This window comes from Nipponia nippon, unplaced genomic scaffold (assembly GCF_047370975.1).
Source record: "Nipponia nippon isolate SJK-2023a ecotype South Korea unplaced genomic scaffold, ASM4737097v1 scaffold_4, whole genome shotgun sequence".
NCBI lineage: Eukaryota > Metazoa > Chordata > Aves > Pelecaniformes > Threskiornithidae > Nipponia > Nipponia nippon.
In genome coordinates, this window is record NW_028262358.1 from 83,798,289 (window position 1) to 83,814,767 (window position 16,479).

Genomic DNA, 16,479 nt, shown 5'->3' on the forward strand with positions numbered 1-16,479 from the left:
TTCCCTTTTGGGAACAATATGTGGGTTCTGGGAGAAGACCTTTTGGCCAGGAGAAAAAGAACCAACAGGAGCACCAACTGCTAATTTATGTTAAGGGAAGAACATAAGAATAAAGTATACATGATCTTTCTTCTGGTGCTATTTTCCTCTTTTCTCCCTAAGTTGCCTATTCTACCTGCTACCTGGATTACGGCAGTCATCAAAGATAAGGATTTTCAGATTTAACATCTATGTTAACAGGTTTAAAACTGTCAATTGACCTCTTCTTCATTGATTTGTCTTAACCCCATTTTGACCAATGCTACACTTCAGCTCTGCAACTGTATATAGCAAAAACGTAACAATACTTTGCATGGAAAACAATCAATCTTCCTTTTCTTTGCTTTGTACTTGCTATTTGATAATTTCATTACATTGTCCCTAACTGCTGCACTGTGAGACTTGGTGAATAATAGTTCCTGATTTACTTTTGCTATACTGTGTATGATGTTATAGGCTGCGTTTACATATCTTTCTTTATATAACATCCTCAGTTCCCATAATTTGTCTTCCAAATGAGCAATTTAAAAGTATTTAGTTTATTGCATGTGGTACTGATAGCTTGGATGGAACATTTATTTTTCACTTTTTTTTTTTTTTTTTCCCCAGATGGGATAATACTAGAAATGGATGCAGTATTCATTTTGGAGTCTCGTTATTCATTTTTTCAATACATGATGTTTCCTGTTTATTTTCTTCCCTTCTCTGAATAATTACCCCCTTCTTATTCTAGCTTTTTCCAGAATCATCTCAATCACTGTTAACTCCTTGATTAATGTGAAGAGAGATGACCTTTGCTGTCCTATTAGCAGTGGTGGGCTAACTCTCCTATGTAACTATGGTAAAATTATAAAAAAAAAATAATTCTGTGCAAGTGATATATACTTGTTTGCCTTTTAAGGCATTACCAAAAATCTTTTTTACCTTCTTGTTGGTATTTTTCTCTTCTTCTGTTCACTCCTTTATGTTCTTGTTCCATATATTATGTTATTTGTCGCTATTTACTTATGGCCATATTTTGCACTTTTGCTCACAGTGAGTACTTGTACTGAGTAAAATGTTACTTCTCAATCCTACTAAATTACTTCATTGTAGCACACCTGCCAGCATTCAAATAATAATATGATTTGATCCCTACATTGTAACTTCATGGACTGAAAGAAAATATCTTACTCTATTTTTGTTAAGTATTATATCAGTTTTCAGCACTGTAAGAAATAATAAACAGTACATTTTTAAAAAAAAATGCATAATTTTATAAATAGAAATAAAGGCCAATAGAATCATTAGTCCTTATCCTGATGGTGTAAAGAAAACAGCTTAAAACAAAACTATGATTTCTTTCTCTCACAAGGCAAAAATTCATGAAGCAATATGCAGCACCTTCTGAAAGAGTTTAGGAATGGTTGCTTTCCTCTGGGGCACTGCAACTTCATACCACTTTCTTCCTCTGAGCTGTGCCTAAGTGGAATAATTGAACCCATCATTTGCAGTTACACTAGCAGGAATACAATTATAAAGATTCTCACTTCTAAAACACGTCTTTTTTTCATTTGATTTAGGCACTTAGGAGTCTAATTCCTATTGACTTTCAAATGTGATTTAGCCTCTTGTGCCAGATTTGTAAAGGTATTTAGGTTCCTAATTCCTGTAATCAATGGAAGATAGTAGCCTTTAAAAATCTGGCCCTGAGGTGCATAATTTCTATTGACTTTCCTAAGTGTCTAAGCCACTTTCAAACTTCTGAGTCACGCAGGTGTTTTTGAAAAGTCACTAAATAGTGTCTACCAGAACACCCTCTCCAGTCACTGGGTGAGTAGTAACTGCAGTTACAGTGTGAATACTCTTAGCCTTTTATGGAGGGAGCTGACACTGCCTGCAGTTGGAGAGATGGCACAGAAATAAGTGATTCATTGATTGGATGCAATTACTATATAAGGCACGACTCCCAGACTTATCTTGCTCACATACCATGATCACCGTTATTGCTATTGCAGCTAATGGTATTCATGTAAGCAGCAACTTTTACCCTTGTCTATACAGGAAACAGAACTGGACTTTTAAGGCACCAGTCATATTTTGCTCTGGTAAATGTAGTTCTTTGTCAGCAGTTTATTCTATGCAATATGTTAGCTATTATTCTCTCTGAATGCTCAATTAAAATACAACTAAATCTTTCTGAATAGAGATCCAGATCAAAATAAAGAATATAAAAAAGACATTTGCTAATTAAATTTATTACATTTTGCAGCTGGCGGAAGTACAAAGCATGGACCCTGAGTGTGTGTGTGTGTGCGTGCGCACGTGTATGTGTGTCTCTTAAGAAAAGTGTGGGCAGAATACTTGTTTTCCACAAACTGTGGACCATATGCTAGTTTTAGTGCATGTACTTCCACTGATGTCAAATGGATTCTCTGATTCATATCTGAAGATGTTTGTGGCTCTTTATATGCAAATAAGAATAGACGTTGTCCCTTTTTTATATAAATTATGCCCAGATTGAGTTGGTATGCTTTGAAGCCATATGTGTCTTCAGGCATTGATGTACAGGTGCATATTCCACAGCAATATGTTGGTAAGGGTCTCTACAGAGAGGCAGTGTGGATGGAAGGTTAGGCTATAAGGCTTAATAGGCTTAAACCGATTCTGTGTTAAACATTTTATAATAAATGTGGCTCTGAAAACTGAACAAAAATTTTTTGTTTCAAACACATATTTGTCTTGTCTCGAATAAAAAACAACCAAACAAACAAAATCCCATGCACACATGCACCAGAAAACAGCTGTGATTTTTATAATGAAATTTTGCAGGCAATTAGCCTGGAATGTAGAATAATCAGTTTAAGTAATTTAAATTGGGCAAGATGCTGTGGTTTTAAAGCAACTACTGCGCATTCTCAGAAACTACTTACCATTGGGATGTTTACTTTGCATTGAGTACTGCAGGTTCATAATATGCAATCTGTACTATTATTACAACACAGTGTGTCCATGTTCAAAGGAGCCATTACCTTAATGCTGCAAAGTAATAAAAGTAGTGATTGCTTTTCATACATATAAAACATAAAAGATACTGATGTGGAAAAGTGTTCAGTGAGCTTGCTTTGTAACTGCAGTAGGAGCTGCAGATCCCCTATAGCTATTTTAAATTATTGTGCATAGACATTCATACTACATGTGATAATGACCCTTGGGAAGAGTATGAAAAATATGATTCCATGTTGTAGAAAATATTGACATTGAAGAAGTCTGCAAACCCAATGCCTTGTAACAGAACATCCCTATGTCTATTTTTAGCTTCTGTGATGAAAGCGATAAAATAAGCAATACATAATTACCCTAAAATCACATTGACAGGTATGCTACATTTCCAACACAAGACAGAGAATACAAAATACACAATTTATTTTAATGGGCTGCTTTCATAGTTAACTATTCTGATTGTACTAGGGCTGCCATATGTCCAGGTTTTTCCTGACATGTCCTCTTTTTCCTCCCGGAAATAGTGTCCTGGTGGAATTTGAGTCTTTTCAACATTTTTTTGAGAATTCCAGATGCCTGGCAGCTCAGTGGAGGAGCAGCACAGACATATCGGCTACATGTGGGCAGGTCAATGCATCTGATTTTATGCACACATGCAGACCATCTGTACAGCTCAGGTGCAGCAAGCCCAGTGCTTCCTGGATGTATTTCTTCTGGGAAATCCTGCAGAGAAAGAAGGTAAACCCATTTATACTAAGTTAGAGAACTTCAGAATGAAAGACTCAGTCCCAAGCAATGCTCTGGACTATTGGCATACTGTGGAGATCTTCACCAAATAAAGTTGAAATTGTCATCTCCTACAGTGTTGTCTCTGCAGTGCTGTTGAGGTGCTTACAAAAGATGGAGAGTGTAGTGCAGGGCCAAAAAAGTTGACCTGTATAAAGCAATGGATGGCCTTTTAAAGCCATCACATCACAAAGACACAACTTGGACAGCACTGTATATCAGACGCAGCTGAGGGCATACCCTTAACCGGTAATTCACTGGTTAGCTGCTTCACTGTACGAAGGTATTACAACAAAGACTGAATACAATATACTACTGTTCAAGAACACTTCGGTACTCAGTCACAACAGTGTTAGACAATTCTTTATAAAATATAGCACCTTCTGCCCCAAAGAAATCTAAGTCAGATTATATATAAAGTTAGGAATCTATTCACCACTCACACCCTGTCCCAAATCTGGTCTAAACTTTAACATTCCTGACTGTAGTGGGTTAAGTTAACACCAGCTTAACACAACTTTTTTAACTTAGTGATTTAATAATACATGGGGTCTTCAGCTCCAAAATGAGTAACAGATGGTGAGGCAGGATTCATTCCCAGTCCTGAGAAGCACTTTGCTGTACTTTTTTTTGCTCCAAAAGTGTTTGAGAATGTAGCCCAAAAATATAGGTGTGCAGATTGCTTCTCATGGGGAAAGCCTGGTTTGTGCAGAATCCCCTTAACCACTGCTGTGCCTCACTCTTTTCTAATATGTAAATCTAAGCTCAATGAAGTTATGGATGAAAATTAAAGAGATGATTTCAAGAAATGTTATATACTCCAATATTTCACAGCTACTTCTGTGTCAGTAAAATGCATTCTCAGTGCAGTCACAGCACTCCGAGAATTGTTTTAGCACATTGCTATGAATAAATCTTTTTCTTAAGAATTACCTGGCTGTGTCTTACATATATGTGAGTGGGAAGTAAAAGTTAGTGGGTTTATTTTTTTTCTCTCTTTTTGTAGAATTTCTCCAAAATACTTCATGGTACCATGCAAGAAAATTGTTACAACCCAAGAGAATATTTTAAGGTAATCTGTGTTTGAAGAAAAAATAAACATATGTATACATAACTTTGAACCAGTGTCCATACAGAATAATATCTGATAAAATACAGCATGACTTCCTACCTACCCTTCTTTCCACTATCCTGTCTCAGAAGAAACCCCTTTCTTCTGTTTACCTTTTGAATCATAGGTACCCTCCAATCCCATAAACCTATAGTTCATTTTTATTCCTTCCTCTTACCCTCAATCCCATTTTGTTTTTCTTCTGATGACACAAACATTAATCTTTCCACTAAAAAAAATTAATCTCACTTTCTTCTGCTTTTGAGTTAATTGATCATTGCTTATAAAATCTTTCTTAATTTTTTTCTCTAACCCAAACTCTATTTTCCAGCTTTTCCTCTTATGTACAGTGAAACAATTCTTAGTATAGTTTCTAATTACTCTTTTTTACCAAACCCTGTTCTATCTTAATCTGTCAGCTGTGTTTGATATTACTGACCTTTCCTTAAATCTTGTCTTACTTAGCTTCTGTGATGCTTTCATGGATCCTCTCCTGCTTCTAATGACTGTCTTTTCAGTACATTCTTGAAAGGAGAAACCTCTGTGTGGTGGATCTACACACCGTGTTCTAGATTACCTTCTTTCTCTCTTTCATTCTCTCTCTACAGGTAATTCTATCTTCAGATGCAAACTGATTTATTCTTTCTCTGCTAAGACAAATCACAGTTCTACTTTGGCCAAACCTATTTTCTCCTGTACAAATCAAAATACTGTTTCATCTCTCATACATTCTTGAAGATATCTAGTCATCAGCTCAGACTCCATATGGCTAAAATAGGATCTTGTTCTTCCTCCTAAAGACTTCCTCCATTTTTTCTTTTCTGTTGAAAAAAACAACCAAAGACCTATCTGTCAATCAGATCTATCACCTAGCCATCACAGACACCGGTATGAACAATTAAAGCTGAGCAGTCATTTATACTTCCTTAATAGTTAATGAAGATTAATAGATAGTTCTAGGCCAATTTAGACTTTTCTCTAGATCTTTGTTGCCAGGCTGTGTCTAAATCTTCTGAAATATCTCTTGGTTGCAGCCTTTTCTATCCTTTCTATTTCAGCTGGTTCTTGTCATCTGGCATTTCAGTTAGCATAACATCCTTCTCCCAGGCCCTAAGATAGGTAATCTTTCTCTTTCAATACATTCAAAATGATTCTGTAAAGATCTTTTTGATAGCTTGGCACTTTGAGCAACTCAAGCTATCCCTTTGTGTCTTTCTCTTGGCTTTCCCTTCTTTCTTGCACTGAACTCTGGCTACCTGCTTTCACATTCAAGGAAGGGCCTTTCATGGCTTATCTTAGCCATTTTCATTGTGCTAAATGCAGTTGTTTAATTTTTCTGTCAGGTGCTTTATGTTTTTTTCTCTTTTTTTTTTTTTTTTTTACTCACATTTGGAAAGGCATCCTTGTGAACATCTGCAATCCTAATTCACTATCTTCCTTTAAATCTTAGAACTCTCCTTTTCCCTGATGCCTTCAAAACACTTTCCAACTGTCCAGCTGCTAGTGCTGAGCCAACTGCCTGCAATGCTGACTAATATACCTTATTCCTTCCTTATTTTCCTATTGTAAAAATCCAAGCTTGAACTTTTTCCCTAATAGAGAGTTCAGTTGTTGAAAGTGGTCAAAGAATTCATAAAACAATAGACTCACGGTTTGAGTGAAGCAGTATGAAAGTGGGGAAAAAATAATTTATTCAAAGGCCAAGGAATTTTAATAAAGCTCAGCACCTATGTGAAGACTAGGCTTCTTAAATACAAAAATTATAAGACTGAAAAAACAATGAATCAAAACTAATATTAGAAAAAAGGGTCTACATATTGAATGAAATAGTCTGGGATAGCAGAGTCCATCTGTAACCTCACTTCTCAAAGCTTTGAAAAGAAATTTTTTTTCCTGTCGAATGGACTCAGTAGTGAGTCTGAAAAAAAAAAAGATACTATTACTGTTGTTATCATTATCATCCTTGTCATCGAGACTCTTCCTTTAAGCACTCAGATCAGCAGGATGTCCACACTAAGGACACCTGACCAGTGGTCCGCACAGTTACAAACACAGAAAAAAAGAGATATTCATCCTCTTTCATTCCTTCAGCATATTTTTGTGTTTTCCTCAGATTCTTCTTATTGCTGTCTTTCCTTTTCTGACTTTCTTCCTTTCTGCTTTTCAGTCCTGAGAGCAATCACAATGGCAGCAGATATGGAACGGCCCGAATGTTTTAGCCTAGTCTCAGCAAGAGCAATGAAGGAGATGGACCTGGCCAGATCAGTCACACAACATCCCAGAGTAGCTAATGAGAGTCTGGAGCAGAAACTGTGATATTAGAACTGACTGATCCTCTTGAAAATATCTTGTGAAGACAGACCTTTAAAAGATCTATTACATCTAACTTTTACTGTTCCATCTCTATTTTCATTTGTCTCTTTTTAAAACAGGAAAATAGGAGTTATCACACTGATTAATTCAAAATTCACCAGCACAGGTAGTACTATGTTTTCCACCATGAGAGAATGATGCTACATCTAACTTGCTGAAGGTATTCACCCCAGAGAGCAATTTGTGACCTGCAAGCCAAGTTGTGCAAGATGCCTTACGTCCACCCACCTCAAAGCTAGCTTCCTCTAGAGTAGACTAGTCTTGTTCACAAAGCATAACATTTAGCCTGAATTTCCTGTGGTCTTATTTTGTCTACCTCAGAATGAACAGTGAAAAAGGCCATTATTTTCTTCTGTTTTTTTGGTGTGGTGTTGGGTTATTTTTTGTTGTTTAGAGTTTTGGGGTTTGTTTTTGTTTTTTCCTGGCTCAAAGAGCTTTAAATAATGTAAAGACCTTATTGCACTGGTGATTTTTATAATATAAATCAACACTGTGTTAGGGCTTTCCTAAACATTAACAGCTTGTTAGTGACTGGATTATGTTAACATACTTGATTTTCTAAGCCCATTCATTCCTTTAAAATGAAACCAATTACTCCAGTGGATATTATTTGCTGTTCCTTGGTTCTAGACTATAGACTATAGGTCTTTGAGGCAGAGACTTTCACTTATGATCATGCAGTGCCTTAACATGGAGGTCCTGCTCCACAATAACAATAATTGTTACAAATAGCAGTTAATGCTTACATTCTGGGCTTGTTTATTCTGCTACAGGATTAATGTTATTGGCATTGTGAGAACAACTTTCAATTACAATCAGAGCCTGTGTGTTTTGTTCTTTACAAACAGCCCCAGACCTCACCACAGAGAGCCAATACCTTCTTCCCTGAGGGAAAGAAAAGTCCCTCCATCTCTCCCCAACAGGCAGAGACCTATATACAAAGCCAAGGCTACAAAGGAACAAGCTGAAATAACTCTCTTGAGCTAAACAGCCCCAGGTTAAGGAACAGGTGTTTCCAGGAATTAGGAATTTGGGAATGGAGGTAGAGGTGAGCTCATTTCCATGAAGAGAGCTTGCCCCAGGCAGTCCTGTAACTCACTGTTGAAGGCTTTCTCAGGGACTAGCCATCTGTCTAAGGCTGACCTATACGCTGAATAAGTCAGTCTGCCACAGAGCCATGTCTGTAGCCATTGAGGGCTTGCTTGTACAGCCTGAAATATATTGCTGCATCTGACTCATCTGATCCCTTTTCCATAGGAAAAGTGAAATTTTAGCTTCCGGATCACTTTGAAGCCCAATAATAGAAAAGACCATCATTATTTTACACATTGCCAAAGGGAGATAAATCTATTAAGCAACTCTTGAATGTGTGATTATGTTGCTATGTTTATTATATAACCTTATTTTATAGCATTGGGGATAACGTTAGACAGTTTGTATAGTTAATTAAATGATAGTACAATCAAATTTCGGAGACAAATTAACAGTTTGTTCTAGAAGTACAAATATTTCCTTTAGGGCACTTGGTAGGCTTTTCCTCTTACCGACTTCATTGTCCTAGAAGACCCTAAGTTCCCCAGTCACTTAGAGCTGTGGTTTTCTATGGCTTTTTTAAAATTGTTACCCATTGTATAAATAATCAGCTATTCACTAGGCCACAAAGAAAAGATGAAAGTAAGTCTAGGACCTTCTAGAAGAAGAGACACCCCAGCAGGGATTCATATCACCCAACCCTGGCCTACTTCCATAAAGCCTGGTTTTAGGTAATAATCTAAACTTCCTTTACCATCAGCAGAGAAATTTTCACAGCTCAAACTAATCCTTAGATAGGTCTGAAGACTGCTTTTCATTTAAACAAAATGGCTACTATTTAGCTGTCTAAAAATAAGCTGCATAAAACTTGCTCTTAAATTTAAGCTTGTGTCTTGATGATAATTTCAGTGCTATACACAAAACAGAAAAGCTGTAATGTGGGAGACTGAAGGAAGAGCAATGGATTGCCAACATCCACAGAGTTTGTGTTTCTGCTTCAATTCAAAGAGATAATACATCAAAACCTTGGCCTCCCAGGTCGCAGAGAGGGCTTTGGCAGTAGGGTTACCAGAAGCAAGTATCACCACTTCTGCCATAAGAGGATTTTCTGAATGGTGCTTACGCCAAAAAAATTTTGTGTCAGGAATACTGAACTGAACTATTACAGTGTTTCTTTTCCTCCTTTTTTTCTTTATTTCATTTTTTTGCTTCAGCAAAAAACTATTTGTTAAACTTAATCCATGTTCAAATGTTTCCCAATGCCCTAAGGTTTTACTTTTTGTTAGAAAAATGATCCACTAAAATAATTTAACCTAGCTCTGAAAATAAGCATGCCAAATATAGCTGAAAGAGGACAAAAAATATGTCCTATCTTGGAGACTTTCCACTGTCCAAGTGAAAATGTGGAGATCTAAGATTGTATCTCTCTTCCCCTCCCCTTAGGAAAAAATTATTTCCCCTTAGTCTGATACAAACTGGTAGCATTTTGACAATTTATATTCTTTCTTAGCTTTTGAACCATAGGAGCTTTTAAAACCCTTTGATTCCCTTGTCTCTTGTATGTGAAAGAGCTTGAATTATTCCCTATGACTTCCTCCTTGGGCAAAAGACTTACTGGTGGCATATCCGATAGATGGACTAAAATGCTGGACACTGCTAATAGAAAACGCAATCTGAACACAAGTCAGTTTAATCATCCTCAGGAGAAGCAGACCATGCTTTGAGCCCTGCTCAGTGACCATTAGCTCAGCAATCCCAAATTTGGAATACCTTCTAAACTGTAGGCCTCCATCCTAATGTTCTCTTGATCCTGCCATAATCCATCACAGCTAATTACATTAACTTTCTCAATTTCATGCCATATGCTTCACTATTTCTGTAAGAGAAGTCAAAATTTCCAAAGAACAGTCTCTTCTTTAAGGTTGAATGTACTCAAATTATTATTATTTTTTTTATTGTATCATTGCATCCCCCTTAGCTTACCTATTTAATTATATAGTCACATTACCATCAGCAGATAACAAGAAAACTATGTTTCTCTGGCTTTTTCTTTGTCCTCCTTTTGTAAAACAGAGTTAAACAGTGTTTTCCCTTTCATAGCTGCAAACCCTGCCCAATGACACGGCTGAAGTTAAAACTAGTTGAAAGGGAGTGAGAGCTTTTGTTGGGATCTGGCTGGAAATCGTTGCTTAGTGGAAGGCAAAAGTGTTCCTACTTTTTCCACAGACACTTTACAAGGCAAGGAACTTTAAAGAAGAATGACAGCAAAAACTATTGGAAGATTAATGAGGATCCCTGCAGCCTGGTCTTTTATGGATCACCAGCTTTTCTTTCATCAGCTATATTTACTCAGCAAGTAAATCTACTGCTAAAAAATATGAAAAGCTCTTCCACAAGCCTGCTTAAAGGTAAGAGACCCTAAACAAAAGATTTAACAGCATTCTACCAAGAAAGAAAACCCTGAGGGCAGGGAGGGGGAAAAAAACCCTTAGGGAAACCTTCATTTTGCCTGTCAATTAGTCATTTTGCTATTCACCGCCTTGCAGCTCCTGAACTATCTTTTTTCACAAACGGGAAGAAAGCAACACAGGGTGGTTAATCATATTACTGCATTGATCTTTTATTAAGCAATATGCTGAACCTCTTGGATTGTTATTAAAGCTAAAATGCATTTATGGCATACAGCATGTATATATCTAGCCTTTTGGATCAAAGTGTCTCCTGGCACTGTCACATACTAATGAGGAGAGTTGAGCCTAGCAAACTTTGCATTTATCGGGGGAAACAAAGTAGTGTGTATTATACATTTTTAATAATTTGTCTCAGTCCTGATGTTAACTCATAATAAATTACATTTGTAACTTATTACAGCAAATGCAATTTGTAATGATACAAAATAGTCCATGGAAATAGCATTCTATTGACAGAATTTTCTCATGCGTTTTTGCTATATTCTTGATGACATGGTGATGATTCACACCCTATTAAAAATCATCATTCAAAACAGACCACTCCTACTTCAGGCCAAAAGCACTTTCCTGTGCTCTGCTCATCAGTAGTGAGGCTCCCCAACACGTAAAAACCTCTCTAATCACTGAGGATCAAGACCAGCAGGTAAATTAAGCTCCTACCAAAATTTTAGCAAAAAGCCAGTCCCTTTGCTACATCTTTTCTAAGAAACTAAGCAGGGCCAGAGCATGGCTTTAAGCAGTGAGCTGTTATTATCTATACTCTATGCCATCCACACTCATAATTGCCAACGGGGTCTCTGAGATGGGGTTGCACTAGCTCGGGCTATGCTGGGGCACAGTCTGGGCGACAAGGTGGCCAAGGACTGTTTGCAGGAATCAGTAAGGACACCCTCTTTTAGGAGGGAGGAGATGCAAACCATGTTGTGCCACTTGATTTCAGGAGTAAAGAATAGGCCATGGCCCATTTTATTTATTAGTGTGGATATAGCTTTTGTTTGTTTTCTGCCATACCTAGAAGTTACATATATATTTGGTGATATTGCCTCACTTTTTAAATCACCTTTATACCTATTTAGCCATTCTATTTGCAGTATTTTCCCCATAATAATGCTCAATATATGATTAGAGGTAGTTAAGGGTTTTTTTTAAATAAAAGTTCGTTATAAAAATTAATAAATAAGCAGATAAACAGTTTGTACTTAAGGTATTTCTCTGGGGAAAAAAAAGTCTGATTTTATTTTTCTTATTTCTCTTTGAAAGAAAATAAAATCCCACCATCATCAAAACACTTCAAATATAAAAATATTTTCATTTTTACTTTTGAGTTTTCTTACAGAAAATATGAGAAAACCAAACATGTGGAGTTTTCAGCACAAAGTAAAACTTCATTTTTGTGTACAACCATCAGCCAGGTGACTTAGGAGACAGAAAATCCTGCAGAGTACCAGGTTCCCTACAAATATACCACCATAAGATACAAAAGCTATGTTTATGTTTATGTTTAGGTCCCATGGTCATAGAATCATAGAATCATAGAATGCTTTGGGATGGAAGGGACCCTTAAAGGTCATCTAGTCCATCCCCCCTGCAATTGGCAGGGACATCTACAACTAGATCAGGTTGCTCAGAGCCCCATCCAGCCTGTCCTTGAATGTTTCCAAGAATGGGGCATCTACCACCTCTCTGGGCAACCTGTTCCAGTGTTTCACTACCCTCATTGTAAAAAATTTCTTCCTTATATGCAGTCTGAATCTACCCTCCTTTAGTTTAAAACCATTACCCCTTGTCTTACCGCTACTGGCCCTGCTAAAAAGTCTGTCCCCTGGTCTCTTACAGAGGACAGGCTATGATACTAGCAGAAAATCAGACAGTGATGTGAGGTAATCAACCCAGCAGAGTTTCTACCGTAACATTTTCAATTACATCGCGTGGCTGGTAAGACACATGGAAAACCTGTGGCGATTTAAACATTTCTTGTTGTTCAAAATGTGCAACAGAAGGTGCAATCAGAGAATCTTCTGTATTTTCTTCAAAGGAACATCAGAGCTGTTCCTTCTTGCTTTTTTTTTTTTTAACTGCCTTCAGCCAGCACTGTACTGCACTATATCCACAGATATGCCCAAGTGTGCATACAGAAGAGTGGCAAATCAAGCACAGCCTGCTAGTTACGTATCAAAATCAGCTGAAACTAGACATTCTCACAAGTTGATATCACGCTTTTCTATCATCCCAAGCTACCCTATAGGGCAGTTTCCATTCCAGTTATGCTCCTAACTTTAGTCCTATTCATAGGCAAGAAATCCTTTAACATATGTTCATTGATGCTTTCAGTTTGAGGCAGCGAGCCTGAGAAATAATACAGGCAAAGATTTGAACAAACACAACTCAGCAGCTACTCATACAACCGGGGTGGGGACAACACAGCCAAATGTGGCCAAGTCTGGTGAATCTCCATGGTCTTGTAATCTTCTCTGTATATCTATAAGAAATAAGCAATTTTTCCATCAATATTTTGGGTGCGCTCATGTTTCCATCCCCAAAGACTTACAATGACAGACACTGAATACTGGGCCAGCCCTGACAACTCATGTGCTACTACTATGCAATATACAGCTTCAGCCAAGCTAAGCTAATCAAAAAAGAGTAATTCAAATCCAGTATATTCAAATGAACTCTGCAGTGAAAGAATGAGCCAAATGACCTTTTTGATAACATTTGTGGGTAAGTCATTAAGCGACTGCAATGCTGAGGAGGAACATTGCTCAGTAATTCCTCTTCATTTCTGCTGATTAGACTGTTGCTTAACAATACTCCACAAACATTTAGGTATGTTTTGACTAATGAATCACTGACTGGTTTTTTTAAAGTTTGGATGAATCAATAATTTTCAGGCCAGAACTGATGTGTGTGGACCTCACCCGTGTTATGAAGTTACTTCTATTACTTCTACTAGTCAATTTTGTCAGTAAGTGACTGGTCACTTAAGTCCCACAGTATTCATTCTGGTCCATGACAGACACAGTTGAAATAACAGAATAAAGGGAAATAATCCTCTTCTTAGGAATACTTATATGTGTTAAAATATATGTAACTTTTTAAATCGTTAAGGATCTGCACAAATAACCTTTACATTTTTCACATATCACATCTTCCAATCTCAGAAATCATCAGCATACATTTGCCTGTGAATGTTTATGAAAATTTACTGTTTGACCACTCTACTTCTGGTTACCCCCCAAAACACAGAAGAGACCCACTGCATACTGCAGACAGGCCTGTACTCCAATTTTAACTTTTACAGATGTTCAGTAAGTTTATTTTCTTAATAAAATACCAGTGTTTAAATGCCTGGAAAAGAAGAGAATACTTGCTAACGAAAATTCTATTAAATACTTATTGGTCTGTTCACTCGACCCACTTCCCCTTATTACCATTTTATTCACTTTCACCCCTTTTCGATTTAGTTTTTATATTCTCAGATGATAACATCATATTTTAGTTTCTACTGTCCTCAGCATGGCCAGTGTTGTATAAAGACAATCAAACAGCAAATGAGAAAAAAATAATACAACGTAACTACTCTCCACCTGCAGAGAAACTGAAATATTAAGTAACTTACTTACTCCTGAACAAAATAGAAAGTTTTATTTTCTATTTCTTCACAATACCTTAAGCCTCAACTGTCCAAATGAACCAAGTTGTCAGCCTAGTCTTTAGCTCTCACAAATACTGTTTCCTAAAGTAAAACACAAGATCATACATTTTGTTCTTCTGAAGAACAAAAACAACAGGTTTGCAATTTTCAGCACAATAATAATGCCATCAATAATAATGTCATTGAATTTTTAATATCTGTGAATATTTTTTTTTACTACCTATTCAAATCTAGTTTCTTGGTAATCCAGCTTGAATTTTGACTCTAGGGTTCCTATTTCTCATCAGCCAGCCAAGCTTGCCATGCAAGAGGAAGCGAGGGGTGTGTTTAGTGGAAGCACGTGCTATATTGTCGTACACATAAATCACATGGGCCAGCCTCTTATTCAGTCACAGAAAGGATTGTCGGGTTCACTTGCAGTAGACGGTAGGTTCATTTGCTAGATAGCACGCAGTTCTCTTTAGCATGTGCCTATTCCAAGGCTACTACTATGAAAAGAACACCATTTTCAGCATTAGTGGATAGAAGAGTATCTTATTCTTCTCTTATGAAAGTACACCCAGGACAGCCAGAGGAATACTGTAGCTCTCCTGAAACAGTGTCTTAGCCTGCTAATATAGCAGGAATTTGTTAGATATACGATGTGCGGATATCAGCATATGTCTATGCACTGGTCATTCAAGGCTACCAGCTTTATGGGTAACATGACCTTTGTCAACTTGAAGGTCTGGCCCTCTGAAGCTAGATTCCCCCATTTGCTACTTGCAAACTTCACCTTGATTGCAGATTTCAGTTCAGTCCAAACCAAACTCTAGCTGTCTTGTCAGTTTGAATGGCCTCAAAGTCTATGTCTGTATTAGTAAATAAAACAGCATTGGGGAATGCTGTCAAACACTGATTATTTGCGCTGTCAGAGCAGAATCTAGCCAGACCAGCTAGCACTTTCCTAAATGATTTCTGGGCATGGGCAGGTGCAATTCCCCGTGAGCAGCCTGGATGTGGCTGCCTGATCTGGTGGTTCAGCCAGCTGAGGAGTGGAATACAGAATCTCCTCTACCAGATGACCAGTGCCAGACAACAGTCACAGATGTGACTTACCAAGACAGACTTGGCCAAAGTGGCTAAAAACCACTGCCAGATCCCAGAAAACTGGGATCTCTTTGCTGTGTTCTCCATATGTTTTGGGTAATCCTGTCTCACAGGTAGGGAACAGTAGCAAAGGACTACTGCACCACCTCTAACATCCTTGAGTAGTGAGTATGTACTCATGGGTCTCAACATAGTTCTGGTCCTCCTCAAAATGCCCTTAAAATCTCTGTCAGAGAGAGAGAAAAGCCTAACAGGACATCTACCTTCCTGAGCCATAATAATGAGGAACCACAGCACATCTGAGCTTTACGCTTGTTGGATTTTCTAGCAACACTTATTTTGCACCCTACAGAATAGCTTCAACTTTCAAAAGGAACACAGAGGAAAAAAGTTAGTTTAATCAAACAATCAAGAACTGCTAACTTTAGTTCAGTCCATCAGTTCTGCAGAAATAGTAGAGACTGCTTCAAAGTCCTATGTGACCCCAGTGGCAGAACATATTCTGGGCTAGCATAAATTTGGGTGAGCTGGAAAACAGGTGTCAAATCCCTGATTAATAATAAAATTGGAAGAAGTAACACAAAGGAGTTAAAAGGCTGAGGGAAGAATTTCAGCAGCCCTGTTACTAGCTGAAATTAATTACACTAAAAATGGGTGATCCTTTCAGGGACAAAAGAAAAAAAAAAAAGCCAGTTAGACCCTTTATGCCATTGAATCATAGTTCTCCTGATCTATTACTTTGTGTCCTCTTTTAAAGTTATACAAACAAAGAAGTCATCCCAAACTTCTCACTTCTGGTCCCTTTGCAGCCTTCCAACTCAAGAAGGTAAAACAGATTTTCTTAAAGTTTTGTGAGGAAAACGTGATCCTATAGCAAACAGTGTGAACATCAAATTTCATCCAAGACTTAATTTTTATAGCCTATTTATAAATCTTTGAAA

The 16,479-nt window shown here is 37.4% G+C and overlaps 1 protein-coding gene across 1 annotated transcript in view; it reads left to right on the forward strand.

The window, feature by feature from the left end:
* LOC148053410 (uncharacterized) overlaps positions 1-16,479 on the forward strand; it is an 86,353-nt gene that overhangs the window by 60,240 nt on the left and 9,634 nt on the right. The window contains exons 2-3 of the mRNA XM_087776488.1: positions 4,814-4,879; positions 10,550-10,731. Of these exons, the coding sequence (XP_087632614.1) occupies positions 4,814-4,879; positions 10,550-10,731 (248 nt within the window). The remainder of the gene's footprint in view (positions 1-4,813; positions 4,880-10,549; positions 10,732-16,479) is intronic.